This window comes from Podarcis gaigeae, assembly GCF_964106915.1.
Source record: "Podarcis gaigeae genome assembly, chromosome: 4".
NCBI lineage: Eukaryota > Metazoa > Chordata > Lepidosauria > Squamata > Lacertidae > Podarcis > Podarcis gaigeae.
The window spans coordinates 35,786,022-35,802,759 of NC_139677.1; the positions used below are offsets into that span (position 1 = coordinate 35,786,022).

Here is a 16,738-nt window from a genome sequence, read left to right on the forward strand (position 1 = left end):
GGAGTTGCCAGAGGGTGGGCATCCGGTTCTTGTCGATGCTGCTCTCTCAGAAATTGCAAACCTAGAAGTGAAAAGGGAGCTTAGTGGGAAGCTTGGGGTTTGGGGCTGCCGCAACGCCTGTTCCATTCTCAGTGTCCCTCCAGCAAAAAAACAAGAGAGCCTTTGTGGTGTTGTGGTGACAGTCTTGGACTAGTACCTGGGAGACCAGGGTTCAGATCTTCACACAGCCATGAAGCCCGCTGGGTGAGGATTAAATGTGGAAGTGGAGAAGAACCATGTACGCCACCTTGAGCTCCTTGGAGATGAGGTGGAATATAAACGCAACCAATAAATTAAAACTAAGTTGCTGTCCAGGGGGTTTTCCAGCCAGAACCCGCTGGAACACGGTTCTGGCACCTCTCAGATGGGTGCCATTGCCATTATAAGAGAACAATGGAGGCGTTCATGGTGAGTTCTGGCACCTCTTTTTCTAGAAAAATAGCAATGTGTATGCTGATACAGAAACACTAGGCATTCTTCATTGAGTACTTTCCAAGTAAGCCTAGATAGGATTATGCTTCAGGAGTTGGTGTGGAGTAATGTTTGCACATAGGTAAGATTCCAGATCAAATTCCACTGCAACTATTGTCTCACTTGATGCCTGAACAAAGTCAGTCAGCTTGAGCCTTTTATCTGCAATATGAGGATAGTTAAACTGAGACCTGCCTTATAGGGTTGCGGTAAGGATTACTGATATAACGTATGTGAACTCTAAAAATTCCTATCGTAAGTTTACGGGGGAGTTTTACTATCTGATGCCGGAGTCCTCTCTTAATTCCTGGATTCAGCAAGGGTTAAAATCTAACAGGTTTTCATTGTTGAATTAGCCAGGCAAGGGTCATAGTGACCAAAGTAAGGTATAGCAAAGGAGGTTGCTCTGTACCAGAAGGCAAATGGATGGCAGTGAGAAAGACAGGCCAGTGTGAGAGAGAGCTGGGCTAGAAGCAGATTGCAGGCACAAGCCAGAAAGTGCGACCACGCTTGATTTCTGCTTGAATCCAAGGCTGTGACTGTGGGAGAAGCAAGACATCTTGGGGTGTTAATGCTGTGAGCCCCTTCATTTAAAAACCATATATCATAGATATCACAGTCTCCACTATTCCTCATTCCAAAGAAACCGAATTCTGAGCAAGCACTTGGAACCTCTGGAATCTCGCACCACTTTGAAATTATTTATTATTATTATTTCATTATTTCTACCCAACCCATCTGACTGGGGTGGCATGCAACATTACTATATATGTTTCTTTTTTCCAGCACTTTTTTGTGCAACCTCAAACCAGCAAAGTACATTGCAGAACTTCATATAAATGTCTGTCACCTCCCACATTTCATCTTAAGGCTGTGACTTAAAGCAGACTCCATCTTTGGCTCCAATATCAGCGAAATTTTTCCACCCCTCCCTTCCTCTTGTTTTGTTTACCCTCTAGCCTAATGAAGCATTTTGGAGAATTCAAAAACTTGCATGTTGCCACATTGGCTTAATAAAGATACTGCTGTAATGTGGGTTTTGACATTTTTCTAATAGGCCAGTTTGACCACCTTTGCTTTCTAACTGAATGCTAAATATTATAGGAAATCTGAGCCAGATTATTATTTATGGTGTAACTGTTTTAACACATCCTCTCCTTTTAGTCCCTTGATATTTTGTACTGTCAACAACTGGGATAATTAATTCCTTGGAGTCCACTAGCAGCATTTCCCAAAGAGAACTGCAATGTTTACCATATATTCTGTTGGGTAAATATTAAGCAAGGTTATTCATTTGTTAAGCATGTTAATACTATACATGTTTACTCAGAACAGGGGTGAGGAACCTGTGGCCCTATCAAACGGTGTTGAAGCTCCAGCCACCATGGCCAATGGTCAGAGATGACAGGAGTTCAAGTTCATGTGGGGAACATATTCCCCTTGCCTGTCAACTAAATACAGGAGAGCTTACTTCTCACTAAGTATGCACACAAAAATGGGGCTGTGTATCCACTGAACTTCATTTGTTAGGCTTGCCTAAGCTTGTGCGAAATCAGGCAAAAGAGGAAGGAAACAAAACGGTGAGCAATTCCTTTTCCCAGTGGCTAGCACAATAGACTGAATTCTGCACTGCAACATGGGAACACAGGGAATCAGTCCCATAAGCTCTTCATTTACAAATTGATCTTACTATTACATGTTTCCACATCCCTGAATGATGATTCCGGAAGAACAACTATTATACACATCATACAATTACTGCCCACAAGCAACTGGTATTCAGAGGCAAACCACCTCTGGTACTGGTGGTAGTACACAGCCTTCAGGACTAGTAGCCAGTGATAACTTTATCCTCCATGAATTTGTTTAATCCCCTTTTAAAGCCATCGCAAGTTGGTGGCATCACTACATCCTGTGGTCACAAATTCTTTTGTTTTAAGTACACTGTGAAGAAGTAAATTATTTTGTCTGTACTGAAGCTTCTAGCTTTCAGCTAAAGCAACCACTGCTTCTTTATTCCTAGCCTAGTATTTTAAGGTTCATAGGCCTACTTCTGAGGAAGCAGCATAGGATTCCATTGTAAGTTCTATTATGTGAATGCTGCAGTCCTTTCTTCACTTACTTGGGAGAATGTCCCAAGGGGTTTACTTTTGAATAGAGGTGTATAGGATTGCACTCTAATCTGTCAATTAATTTGAAATAAAACCTAGTGTGATCGAGGGAAGCAATGGGGCGTAGTTCCCTTGGCCACAAACTCTGTTTAGTACACAACCAAATGGCAGACTGTTTATGCTATAAACTTTACGGCATCACCTATAACCCTGATAAATGCAATAACATTTTCTTAACGGAGGCCATAAAATAGTTCCCAGAGCACATTAGTTATTGGGCAGGACCAAATTTTGGGAGAAAATGAACAAGAACTTGGCCCTGGTGCCTTTTGCCAAATATGAGCCTGTAGTTGCAGCATACCTGGCTACAATTAACATACACACCTGCATCTGAGCATGTACAGAGTACACCCCCCCACACATGCATCCCCAGGGGATATTTCAGACCCCAAGGCATTTCTATTTAGAATCATAGAACTGTCGAGTTGGAAGGCACCCCAAGAGTCATCTAGTCCAACCCCCTTGCAATACAGGGATTTATTTATTTTCACGCCCTGAAAGACAGCAAAGTGTGACGAACAGGAGAGGCGTGTGATCCCCCCATTATTATTATTATTTGAGAAAAGAAAAAAAAACCCACTTCTCCCTCTGCCTCCAGGCTCAAGCAGGGGAGGAGGAGGAGGAGAGCCTCCCGATTCGTCAACGAGTCCGATTGACGGCCCCGACCCTAGCCGCCGATAGGCTGCCGCTCGCCCATGGGGGCGGAGCCTCCTCCGTCGCCCTGGGAGACGGGCGAGGTTGAAGCCGGAAGCGGGCGCTTAAAGCGGAGGGCGGGGCCAGGCGAGGCTTATTCGGCTAGCGGGAGCAGCGGCTGGGGTGGTGGCCGCTGCCTTGCGCGATCCCGGAGGCGGGCTGCGCGGTGTGGCCGGAGGTGAACCGCCATGGGCTGCTTCTTCTCCAAGCGGAGGAAGCAGGCCAAAGAGCCGAAGCCCGGCGGCGAGAGCGAGGACGGAGACGTCGCGGTGCCCTCGGAGGCCGAGAAGCAGCCGCAGTACAGCTGGGACCAGCGAGCCAAGGTAACCCTCCGCCCTGCCGCCCACTCCCCGCCAGGACCAGCTGCTGCTTCCCTCCCTTTCTTCCTCCCCCGTTGCTTCTCCCTTGACTGCACGCGTGATCCTCCCTTTCGGACGCCCCTTTCTCCCCTTGGGGCTCCTTCCTTCCCCGCTGCATCTGCCAAGGATGCACGTGTGAACGCCCTTGGAACAGACACGGATCGGCTTGGGGTGGCGGAAGCCTGGGTTTTTCCTCCTATCGGCTCTTCCAAGTGCCTCTTCGGGAGGGGGTGGGTGGAAGGGGCCACACTTCTTGGACCTGAGCGTGAGGGGGGGGGGGTTGTTTTTGCAGAAAAATCTGTATTTAGACGCCCTTCCGTAGGCGGTTGTGGTCCAAAATTGCTCGGGTACCTTAATGTCCTTAATGTTGTGCAAGCAATTCTGCTACGTGTGGACTTCCATGTCGCTCATCATCTGTTTTCTTCGGCGCCTCTCTACTGACGTCCCGAGTTCCTTTTTTTACACGTCTTCTGTCTTTCGTTACTCTTCCTTCCTCTCTGCGTGTACTTCCTTTTCCAGCACGTCTTATCCTCTTACCTGCTTACGGAGCAGGCTCAACATCTCTTAGCGCATCCCTAAGGAAGGTGGTTATCTAACTCCTTAAATCTGCCCTTACTATGCATAGTAAGTGTTGTGGGATCCTAAAGACTACAACAAAGGGTTGTGGAATAAGCTGTTTTGTACTTTCACTCTCAGCATCCTGCGAAAGGTATTTCAAATCATGCCACCAATCGATTTGCCTTTGAGGTACCTCAGCACATCTTGTGTTTGGCAGCTGATATAGTTATCGCTCTGGGATTTTGAGCAAAGAGGGCATCATTGTAATCTTGTGTATCTGATTGTAAAACATAATGGTTTCCTCTTATTTCATCCCTCCTACCCACCCCCACCCCTTGTGAATTGGCAATGAGGCTGCAGGTAGTAGCCAAGGCAGCTGTTTCCCACAGAGGATTCTGTGCTTGTTTGCTAACTAATTGCATTTTTTCCACAACACTATGTAAGCTGCTCTTTGAGGTTGCATACACTTTATTTTCCTGGCTCCCTAATTATTTATTGTTTAGTTGGTTCTGTGCATTGGGTATTTCAAAATTTAGAGGTAATGTAACACTTGACTCATGTTATGGTCATGTGCTTGGTGGGTGGTGGAGGTGATTTCAACTGAGGAAGCTTTTCTGTAGTTTTTGACTCAACTTCCTCTTGTGGTAATGAAAGGAACTTCCCTTAAACAGTATAGTTTGCAATTTGATAGATCTCATACTAAGGAGTGTAAAATGTTTCGTTGTATGACACCATTATTCTTTTTAGTCCACTAACCCTTTGGTTCCATAAACTCATCCCCTGTACCCCCTGCCCTATAAAAAAAACTTTATTCAGAAAAGTGCTTTGCATGATGTTCTAAGGAAGATAGCAAGACAATAAGATTCTAGACAGTAAGATGAGAAAGTGACAATCATTTGCACAATTACTGTATACAAAATCCAATTAAACTATTTAGTTTCATTCAGCATAATTTATGCATTTAAATCAGTGATACCAGCTTTTCAAAGTCTGATAGTCATTTACACCTCTAGTCATTTACACCCCTGGTAGCCCCTAGACCAGGCATCCCCAAACTCGACCCTCCAGATGTTTGGGACTACAACTCCCATCATCCCTAGCTGACGGGACCAGTGGTCAGGGATGATGGGAAATGTAGTCCCAAAGTATATGGAGGGCTGAGTTTGGGGGTGCCTGCCCTAGACTCTTGGTGCCTGCTCCTGTCAGCCATCCCGCTGCTCCCTTGAGGAACCACTGTCCTACATAGGATGAATCCTCTTACACGTTAGGGTATGAACTGCTCCCAATGTAGATACGGAAATGAAACACTATTCCATTCTTCAGAGTGACAGTGTCCTTGAAATAAACATTCAGTATGCTGTTGAAGTGATCAGGTTAAATATTAATTGGTGTGTTATTTCAAATGTCATTTCATTTGAAGTTATTGTTGAGCTTGATTTTCCCCAATATCTGCCATCCTGCATGCTTAGAGGTGGGGAATCTGTGCTCCTCTAGATATTGCAAGACTCACAACAGGCTTAGCCAGCATGGACAGTGGTCAGGGATTATGGCAGTGCTGCCGAGCATCGTCTTGAGGACTGCACTTTCCCCACCTCTTGTCATTAGGCCTGTCTGTTCCTTTTCTGAGACTGCATATAGCATATGAATGCCCATGTGTTTCAGGGAATAGCCCTTCCTTTTAAAGAGAGTGCCTAGGCAAACTGTACTAATTCCCTGTGCTATCACTATTCTAAAGCATTGCAGACTTACCTGCAGCAGACTTGACACACTTAAATTTAAGAGTTATATTTATATTTAACATGGCCAAATGCCCTTGTCACCTAAGGCTCTTAAGTGGATTAAATAAAGCCACCAGTTTAATATGTTTTAAAACGGATGGTGATGGGGGAGGATTGGAATTAAGGCAGACGAGGCAATGTTCTGAATCTGTTTAGACCTTGTTGGGTTGTTTTCATAGCTTGCTTAGGTCCCCCCCCCCCCCCCCGTAAAGTTTTTGGGGTTTTTTGGTACTTGTGCAAACCATGGTTTCCTCTGAAAATGCAAAGTGGTGCTGTTTGGGCTATATGAGGGACCTCCTTTTTGAGAATTAAAATATCTCTCTCTCTCTCTCTCTCTCTCTCTCTCTCTGTGTGTGTGTGTGTGTGTGTATGTGTGTGTGTATATACACACACACACCATTAATTCAGGGCTAGTTCTGTATACATTTTCCTAGTGTCATCTTCTCCAGCTCTTCTATAGCAGGAGTGAGCAGACCAGCATTGTCAAATCTACTTGGTTTTTTACTTGAACCCTAAGAAGGGGGGGGAGAGACGGGGACCAGAGACATAAGGAGAAGGCATGAAATCAGAATTAAAGAACTGCAGGTCTATGAGTGCATGCTGAGCCTAGGAACTGGGTTGGAAAGAGCACAGAAAGAAGAAACTCCATGGTACACAGCACAACCGGATGCCTCATATGCCTCACAGCAGGTGTTATAACTCTACAACAGTTTGACTTCACCCCAGAAGACACACTCTTCCATTGTCCCCTGAGATTGTTGGATAGCAACCAACATCTAGAAATGAATTAAGATTTTAAATCAAGTCCACTCCTTCTTAGCTTTCTTCATTTCAGCAGCCTAATTTACATAAAAATACTATATTGTAGCCATTGTTCAATAATTGGGAGTCTGTAGCTCTTGCTGATCTACTGCAGATCCCTGCAAGATCTACCAGTAGATTCTGATCTGCCTGCTGCAGCTCTTTAGAATATATGGTTTGGCATTAGCAAGATAATCCTAATCAAATTGGCTGTACTTTCATATTTCAAACACAGCTAGAAAATCAAGAGTGTGGGTGAGCCTTAATTTCAGGTCATTTTAGGTCCTAAAACTAACTTTATTGAAAGGCGTGTGTGAATGTAGATGAAAGTAGGTCAGGTTTTAGTCTGCCTGTAACCACTTTTCAAGAGTTTCCTACTGGTACATTTCATACATGAGACAAGAAAACCATTTGTAGTACAGTAGATAGTATGATCTTGTGGTGTTGTAGCTATAATTTGTAATTGGTTGCCTATTCTTTTAATTCTGTTGTGCTCTGCCAGAAGGCTAAATAAAATATCTGGTATATGAGCATGGAATGGAGCAGGACTGAACAGGCCACACACAGTTACAGAGAACAGCATTACTGGGCATTCCTGAGTTCGTGACATGCCTTTGTATCTTTTCTTGTCCTGCCTTGCTCAATCCTGGACTATCTATAATTTCAACATTCACAATACACTTTTAAAAGCATTTTTAAAGCATATTTCAGGGCAGAAGAAGAGCACTAAAATGTGTGACAGTTCCCAGCAATATGTGTAACTTCGCTTTCTGTGCAATTTTAGTTCCACTTGGGACTAGTCTAATACAGAAAATTATGTACATGTATCTGCATGTAGTGTATAAATAGAACATTTTACAGGAAAAATACTACTGTGATGTGACTTTGGGGAGTTTTTTCCCCTTTCTGATCAACTTCCTTTTTTATAAGGGACTCAGTAAATAAACTGAATAGTTATTTTAACATAGTTATGTTACCTGGGTTTAATAGCATATGTAGTTGATCCCTTTTAGAAAAGGTTTAGAGATGCAACTTTGAAGTTGCCTTGTTTCAACAAGCCATAGGTAAAGGTAAAGGGACCCCTGGCCATTAGGTCCAGTCATGGCCAACTCTGGGGTTGCGGCGCTAATCTCGCTTTATTGGCTGAGGGAGCCGGTGTACAGCTTCCGGGTCATGTGGCCAGCATGACTAAGCCGCTTCTGGCGAACCAGAGCAGCGCATGGAAACGCCGTTTACCTTCCCGCCAGAGCGGTACCTATTTATCTACTTCCACTTGACGTGCTTTTGAACTGCTAGGTTGGCAGGAGCAGGGACCGAGCAACGGGAGCTCACCCCTTCGCGGGGATTTGAACCGCCGACCTTCTGATCGGCAAGTCCAAGGCTCTGTTGTTTAACCCACAGCGCCACCCGCGTCCCTATAATTAATTAATTAATTAATTATTAATGTTAACTATGGTTTGTCGCAATTTGGATGTCATGGCAAACAAAGCAAAACCTTCCAGACTGCTTCTTAAGACTATACAGAAGAAGCAAGGCTTACTGTGGCACCATTCTTCTATCACCAGTGTTCGAAACTCCCATTGTTCTAGGCACATTTTGCGACAGGGAATTTCATTAGCATGAGCAGTTTCTGAGCTCTGGGGTGCAGTACTACACCTAAGATTTCAGATTAAAAATGCAGAGTGGAAGGAAAGGAGGACTTTTTTCTATCTTCCCACTTCCAGCTACTCTCTGAAAACTGGAGAAGAGGCCCTTTTAAGACTATTAGTGGGGTGGGCAGGGGAAGGACTAGACCATGTGAAAAATAAACATAATATTTTAGCTGCAGTTCCTTCATTTTCTGCTTTGTATTCTTACTATATAAAAAAGCGTGCCTAGACATTCCATTGTTGCGCCCATAAGCTAGGTTTAAGGTGCCATTTAGCTCCTAGCTTTCATATCTCAGTTTTTAACACTATCACCAAGTCAGTTTAGTGTTTCGTGTGAATGAACTTTTTCAAGTTGATAAGAACTGCATTCTTCAAGTTACCAATTTGTTTACGGTGCAGTAATATGGTGATATGGACGTGGGTGGCGCTGTGGGTAAAACCTCAGCGCCTAGGACTTGCCAATCGTATGGTCGGCAGTTCGAATCCCCGTGGCGGGGTGCGCTCCCGTTGCTCGGTCCCAGCGCCTGCCAACCTAGCAGTTCGAAAGCACCCCTAAGTGCAAGTAGATAAATAGGGACCGCTTACTAGCAGGAAGGTAAACGGCATTTCCGTGTGCGGCTCTGGCTTGCCAGAGTAGCTTCGTCACGCTGGCCACGTGACCCGGAAGTGTCTGCGGACAGCGCTGGCTCCCGGCCTCTAGAGTGAGATGAGCGCACAACCCTAGAGTCTGTCAAGACTGGCCCATACGGGCAGGGGTACCTTTACCTTTAATATGGTGATATACAAATGTTAGATTTCGTATCTAAAAGTCAGTTTTACTTTTTGCTCCTTGAGGGAATTGGGAGGAAAATTAATATTTGAGGAAGTTAAACTAGATTGCAACAGTGCTTCAACTGCAGTCTTAACATTACCAAATAAAATGGGGAAAGAAGACAAAAAGGAAACAAAGCAGCTCTTAGCATTTGGCCTTCAATTCGCTATGACACCAGGGAAGAACAAAAATGATGGCATGAAATGCTGCCTGAATAGTCTTGGTTCTACATGGATGCTTCTGTTCCTGTACTAGATTTCAGTGTGGTTTTTATTTTGAGAATCTTCTGAAAGACCAGAATATGAGTATTCTAAGTAAATAGCAGGTTTAAAAAGCACATTATTTGTATTCTGTTTCTGGCAGTAATACGACTTGCTGGCTAATTTTATTAAATTATTATGTTCTGAATTACCTCAATTATCTGTTGATGTTGTGGATGTGTTGTAACTTGGCTTGCTATCTATAGCCTAAAGTTACCTAAATGCAATTATACTCCCTTAAAACAGTAATCATTTCTCTGCCCTTTCCTTAATAAAGTTAATCTGGAGTATATGATGGTGCCCTATGCCAAGTCAGATCATGAGTTCATATAGCTCAATGTTGTTGGCACTGATAGACAGTGGCTCTTCGAGATTTCATGATGGAGTAATTTCCCCAGCCCCCCCCGGGGGGGGAAGGTGGATTTAACCTGTGATCTCTTGCAAGCAAAGCATATGCTCTGTTACTGAATTACAGCCCCTCCCCAGTGTACATATTTAACTGTAAACCTTAGCAATTCTGTTCTGCAAAAGGTTATTTTATCAGTGAAAAGGCATCACTGAACTTCTGTGTGTTCAGTTTTATTTCATGGCACAACTTCATATCTGACTGGTTGACCATTGTATGCCACTTGTACATTCATTGGCAACAAAAATCAGTCCAAAAAGAATCTCTTTCCTTGCATCTCTTATCCTTGAGTAACAGGACAGTTGCTTATATAAATAACAGAAAATATTTCTTTGGAATACAGCAATGTCACAAAAGAAGTAAGTCATTCACCACAATGTGCTAAGTTTCTCTTAGGGATAGCTTATTGAGCGTATTGTCTTGCTACATCCCTGTGCTTTTCTTTCAGATTGATCCCAAAGACTACATGTTTTCTGGGCTCAAGGGCGAAACAGTCGGACGTTTACCTGGGAAAGTTGCAGGGCAACAGTTTGTTATTCAGGACTGTGAAAACTGCAATATCTACATCTTTGACCACTCGGCCACAATCACTATTGATGACTGTACAAACTGCCGAATATTTTTAGGACCTGTGAAAGGCAGCGTGTTTTTCCGCGATTGCAAAGATTGTAAATGTGTAGTGGCTTGCCAACAGTTTCGTACCCGGGACTGCAGAAAGATGGACGTCTTTCTGTGCTGTGCCACCCAACCCATCATTGAATCATCTACAGGTATGAAGTTTGGGTGTTTCCAGTACTACTATCCAGAGCTGGCTTTGCAGCTGAAAGACGCAGGGCTGAGCATCTTTAACAATACATGGAGCAATATCCATGATTTCACACCAGTATCGGGAGAGAACAACTGGAGTCTTCTAGCTGCGGACGCTTTAGTTCAGGACCATGTACCACTGCCAACCACTGAGGAACTGAAAGCTGTCAGGATTTCAACGGATGCCCACAGGAGTATAATTCCAGTTACACAGGGTAGACGTCCAAAGCACAGTGAAGAATCTTGCCTGGCCGTATTCTTTGCTGGGGATTATACAACTGCCAATGCTAGAAAGTTAATTGATGAGGTAAGAAACACACGCCTGTCTCTCCCATCTTGACATGTATTTCTTAAAAACTATGAAACCTTTCTAAAAACGTACGTTTAAGTGCCAAACTACTCTTTAGTTCCTAAATGGCTGCTAGGAAGTTGCACTTGGTATAGCCAAACTATTGCTCCGGATTTTTCTGTTTTCCTATATTCACGTTCACTGTGCGCATAGGAAATTTACTGTGAGGGTGGGGTGCTGTAACTTGACCCTGTAGCCTACTTATTTCTTTTAACCTAGCCATTGGAGAAAATTCATCAGATTTGGATAAGACCATGGATTGTATACCGTTAGCTTGCATAAAAAGGCTCTGTTCAAGAAAAAAAATTCTGTTTACAATACAGTGGTACCTTGGGTTAAGAACTTAATTCGTTCTGGAGGTCCGTTCTTAACCTGAAACTGTTCTTTACCTGAGGTACCACTTTAGCTAATGGGGCGGCCGCGCGATTTCTGTTCTCATCCTAAGGCAAAGTTCTTAACCTGAGGTACAATTTCTGGGTTAGTGGAGTCTGTAACCTGAAGCATCTGTAACCCGAGGCATCACTGTATTCAGTCGTTTGCTTTACCTTTGTCCCCCTAGTGAAGGAAGGGTCTCTGATGCACTGTATGGGGAGTGGGACTTGAAGAAGAGTGCCTTGATGGAAGGTTCTGTCGCATCAAATAATTTTCCATAGGGCACCATTTTGTAGAATCATAAAATCATAGAATCTTAAGAGTTGGAAGGGATCCAAGAGTCAGCTAGTCCAACCCCCTGCAATGCAGGAACCTTAGCTATACCATTTATATACCACCCCATGTCATCTGCGGATGGGGGTTGCCTCACATTTTTCATTTGTGCACTTGCCACGGTGGCTTATCACTTTGGAACATGATAGCTGTGTATAACCTGAGGTTCACTAAAATGGGGAAGAAGCATAGGAACCAACTCCTTGGGCCTGAGTTCCCTTCGCCCCACCATAAAATATCTGAGGGGACCGTCCCCTCCCATGGTTGACGTGCATTGCATTCAACTGTGGGGCAGAGCTTACCTGCCCCCATCCCCACTATTTTATTCCAGCTCCCATCTCTGGGAGGAAGCATAAAGAAACAAAGGTGAAGCAAATGACTGAATATTGTAAACAGGATTTATTTATTTTTTGCATATATTGGTTATAGTCTTTATGCAAGCAAAATAATATGTTAAGTAATATTTAGTTAATTTATATGAAATTCTAATTCTTGTTGCAATAGATGACCGGCAAAGGCTTCTGGCTAGTTCAGACTAAAGAGGTTTCCATGAAAGCGGATGATGCTCGGCGAGTGTTCCAGGAAAAAGCGACTGAATTTATCCCTTTAGTTGAAAAAGGTATGACTACTCCAAAAAACAAACCCTTCCGTTCCTTTAAATTTACTTAATAAAACGATGGAAATTGTATTCTTTGATACATATTTTAAGTGTCATAAAAAACCTTTTTTTAAAGGATATAAAGCACAGTAACCATAATCTCACATTGAGAATACAATAGTCATTAGTTCTTACATCTAAAGTTGAAAATACGAGTTGATATAAGCCCTCCAGAAGTCCAAATAGGTATCTACAGAAATAATATGCATCATACATTGAGCTTGACAGGGTGCCTAATTCAAAAGCTTTTGATAAACACAGCAAAACCTAAGGGTCATAAAGTATAAATATGCCTTATATTGCTCTGTAGGAAGCCCATCTGGCCCTGGTGCTTTCCTGCTCTTCATCTTATGCATGACATTCTTAATTTCTTCCATCTGCAAAGATTTTGCAAGATTTTCCTTTTGTCGCATATCTACAGGAGAACCAACTGCAATAAGAAGTTTTGAAAATCACAGCCTATAGGAACATTTTTATCTTTATAGGAACATTATCCTTCCTGCAAAAAATGGAGTAATACTTCTGAAACTTAATTTATTTCTTTTTGTGTTTTATAGACCATATTATGTCCACCTCTAACCAGCAAGATAATGCTCACTTTTTTTGTTTAAAACAAAAAGTCAATATTTTGCTTGGTCTTTCATGCTTTCCTAATATATTTGCTGCTGAAATTATTATGTTGGTTTAACAAATAAGGATGACAAAACCTTTAGTTGCTTTAGTGTAATGTATTGTTTTCCCCATGAAGTCATTGAATCACTTTGATTTGCATGTTTAAATATATCTTTTGAAGAAATGCTTATATAAAGGAGTTAAGAAATGTACCAGTTGCTTTGCTAAGCCCTTCTACATAAACATTTTCTTTTTCAAAAGGTAAACCTAATATTTAAACAGGCATTATTGTTTCTCAAACATGTATTGCTGACCGGTATGTTAGTTCATATATTTAGACTTGAGGGAATGCTGTTGTATTCTCTCAAACTTTGTGGGGGTAATTGTCTTGTTTATTACTATGTTATGTATTTTTGTGTTTTATACTGTAATCTGCCCTATGATCCTTGGATGAAGGATAGTATATAAATAATATAAAATGAATATATAAATAATTTTTTGGTAAAAATTGTGATTAGGTGGCTCAGTTTTTCTGTAGTTTCACTGAAACCTCATTCTGGATTGTTGGGGTAGTAGCGTTAGCAGAAGAAAATAGTTGGGAGTGTAGAGAGAGGTTCTGTGTAGGTTTCAGACTTCTGGTGTAACACTCGACTTGTTTTCTGAGATACAGCTTTTTCTCTCAAGGACTGCTTCTGCTCTTACTGTGAAAAGAGTGCAATATTTTCTGTGGGCCAAATATCTGAAAATTCCTAATGACAAAAATACTGTCTTTTTCTTAGGTCCCGTTGTTGCGCTAGAGTTCTGTGGTGACGGTTCTGTAGCAGCGTGCCAAGACATTGTTGTTAATGTCTTCAGTGGAGCAAAGGTGAGTAGCAGCACAGGTTCTAGAATTTTCTAGAACTATTGATCTCCTTTGCAAGTTACTTTAGTTACTGAAATATAGTTATTCAAAAGAGTGCTTGATTCTGAAACCAGTTTGTTTTTTAATTCAATGCTAACTTTCAAAATTAAGACTACTTTTTAACACTTTATCTCCTCCTTCATCCAAGGAGCTCGGGGCAGCATGTTTCAGCCCTTGGCAAGATGCTTAATAGAAGCATAGTGACTGGTCCAATGCGTTTGCTTAACCACAGCCTGCAGTATCCAAATTGATAAACTGTGGTTAATGATAACTATGGCATGTTTGAAACAAGCCAACTACAAAACATGTTTCTCTCACTTTGGTATTACTGTTTTATCCAGGATTTAAGTTGGCTTTTAACTTGAATTGACTCAGTAGTAGGAGTGGCTTAACAATATGATCCAGTTTTTAAAAACTAGAATCTTGTATAAAATCATCTGGTTGAGGGCATGTTAGTGATTTTCATTTTCATTTTAAACTACAGGTTTTTGTATCAGAGGACAAGGCATCGGCTTCCAGAGAAGTAGACAGCTTCTATAATTTTGCTGATATGCAGATGGGAATGTGAAGTAGACATAAGCATCTTATTGACGGTTGAGATGTACTTTAGGTTTGTATAGCACTCAGTTGATAGTCGGACGCTTTGAAGAAAAACAAGAAGTTGCCTTTACAAAAAAAAAAATTAATTAAATGCATCCAACAAATAACACGCCACATATCAGATACCTTTATAAGCTCTTTAGTGCTCACCTGCTTATGCCCAATTCTTTCTTGCATATAATGTTTCAATGTTATAAGCCTGGCAGTCCGTTCAGTATGTTTGGTAGAATTTAGGAGAGAGCATGCACATTGTTTTTTGTCAAAATTAAAACTTATTTGCAACAAGGTCACTCCACAGGTACCATAATTTAAACTTTTGTAGGTGATCTGCTTTTACAGAATACAGAAAATTTTGCTAAAGTTACACACACCTTGATTTTTCAGTGGGGATGATCTAATGTACTTCACTCACACTGAAATCAATATGGCTGACTTTGGATTGTTTCTCTTGCATGCAAGTAGCAGAGATGAGAAATTCCAGCTTAATTTTTTGTGCTAAAGTCTCAGGTTCTACACTGACTTAAAGTATATTTAGTGGCTACACTTTAAATACTCAATCATCGCGGAAGTGCTTGCAGAAACAGAGTTAGTATTCCTGCAGGGGACTTAGTACCTCTTGGTACTGAGAGCTGCTTTTAATTCTTGCATTAAGAGTAATTTTTCCAAATGTATTAAATTTATGAAAAGCAGGGTGAGCCTCCCTGTATAAAAATCTAAAGTGGGAGCTTGCAAATTCTGTTTTCTGGTCATCCAAATCTGCCCTGAGCTTGAGTGTTGATGACTTCACTCTGTTTTGTTTGGTGCCATCTCCAAGCACCTGTTATAATTGTTAACTTCTATCTCAAATGTTGAAGGAGGATGCATCTGCAGGACTTTGCTCTGGTTTAGAATGTCAAAATAAAGATGAAAGATTAACAAGACAATGCAATCAGGTTTACGCATTCTGAGTGCAACACGATGGCTTAGAGTACAAATCATGTCTCTTGGCTATGCTTAATCTGGAAGGTGGCATGTTAAGTACAAAGTAAGTAGGTGTACTCAAAAGATTGTAATTATACTGAAATCTGTAGAAACCGGTGCTGTATACAAGCTGTAAAAAGAAATAATTTTCTTTTTCTTCAACTGTATAAATATGTGCTATATGGAAATAAGGGTTTTATCTGCTAGAATAGTACTATATGCTGGATAAAGACAACATAATTTTTACCTGAAGCTTTAACAGGAAATAACTTTTAAAATCAGAGGAAATGCTCTGCAATGTGTAGGGAGAGATAATTTGTCAAATCATTGAAGGTTTTTAATAACATTTCCTAATTTCTTTTTATACTGTCAAAATTGAAGGATTCTGTGCAGTTAATTTCTGGATCTTTGTGAATTATTGCGTATTCTTTATAAGGTATAACTGTTCAGTTAATTCATTGGTATCATACTACAGTAAGTGCTTTATCAGGGTTTTGTATGTTTGTTATGGCTTTTATAATGCCTTTTTTGTCTAGCACTTGTAAAATGTGATTTATAATAAATATTTAAATGAAAAGCCCTGTAACTTTTTAATTAAAGATGTAGGAGTGTGTGCCATGTTCTAAACGAATCTGTTCACGGTTGTGTAACTAATTTAATTGGTCTCATTGCCGCCCTCTTGTCACTTTATTTAGCTGAGCTTTGTCCTTTAAAATTTGACGTTATATACTTCATGTAGCAACTGATAATGAGCTGGATCCAGACAACACTGAGCCAGGACACTTTCATAACAGGGCTTCTTACTCTCCCACTATTTCCTTTTAAAGGCCTGACAGGAAGGTCCAAACAGGGCCATCCTTAGAACGGGCAAGCCAGGTGGTCCCCCTGGGTGCCGATCAGAGGGGAACACCAAACTGAGCTCAGTGACTGCATTTTAAAAAAATGTATTATCTGCAGTGAGTTAGGACAGCAAAAAGCAAGCGTGTGTAACCTTTTCAAGGCTCGATAACTACAAAAATGATATTATTTCAGTTAGGTTTAAAGTATGTTTCTTTTTTCAGTTTGTACTTTTTTACCTAGCACAAAGGATGTCAATGGAACATTGCTGCTTTTTTTTTTTTTTAAGGCAAGCACTTAGCACCTCAAATAC

The 16,738-nt window shown here is 41.5% G+C and overlaps 1 protein-coding gene across 1 annotated transcript; it reads left to right on the top strand.

Moving 5' to 3' along the window:
• Positions 1–608: 608 nt before the first annotated feature.
• Positions 609–16,165, top strand: RP2 (RP2 activator of ARL3 GTPase). Its single transcript, XM_083734513.1, has 5 exons — positions 609–3,697; positions 10,445–11,110; positions 12,362–12,476; positions 13,907–13,992; positions 14,513–16,165. The coding sequence occupies exons 1-5, from the start codon at positions 3,563–3,565 to the stop codon at positions 14,594–14,596; spliced, it is 1,086 nt and encodes a 361-aa protein (XP_083590639.1). The 5' UTR covers positions 609–3,562; the 3' UTR covers positions 14,597–16,165.
• The last annotated feature ends 573 nt before the right edge of the window (positions 16,166–16,738 follow it).

Coding starts and splice junctions, on each gene's coding strand:
- RP2 (XM_083734513.1), top strand. CDS start 3,563: ATGGGCTGCTTCTTCTCCAAGCGGAGGAAGCAGGCCAAAGAGCCGAAG. Junction 11,111..12,361: donor CTAGAAAGTTAATTGATGAG/GTAAGAAACACA, acceptor TTGTTGCAATAG/ATGACCGGCAAAGGCTTCTG. Junction 12,477..13,906: donor TATCCCTTTAGTTGAAAAAG/GTATGACTACTC, acceptor TCTTTTTCTTAG/GTCCCGTTGTTGCGCTAGAG.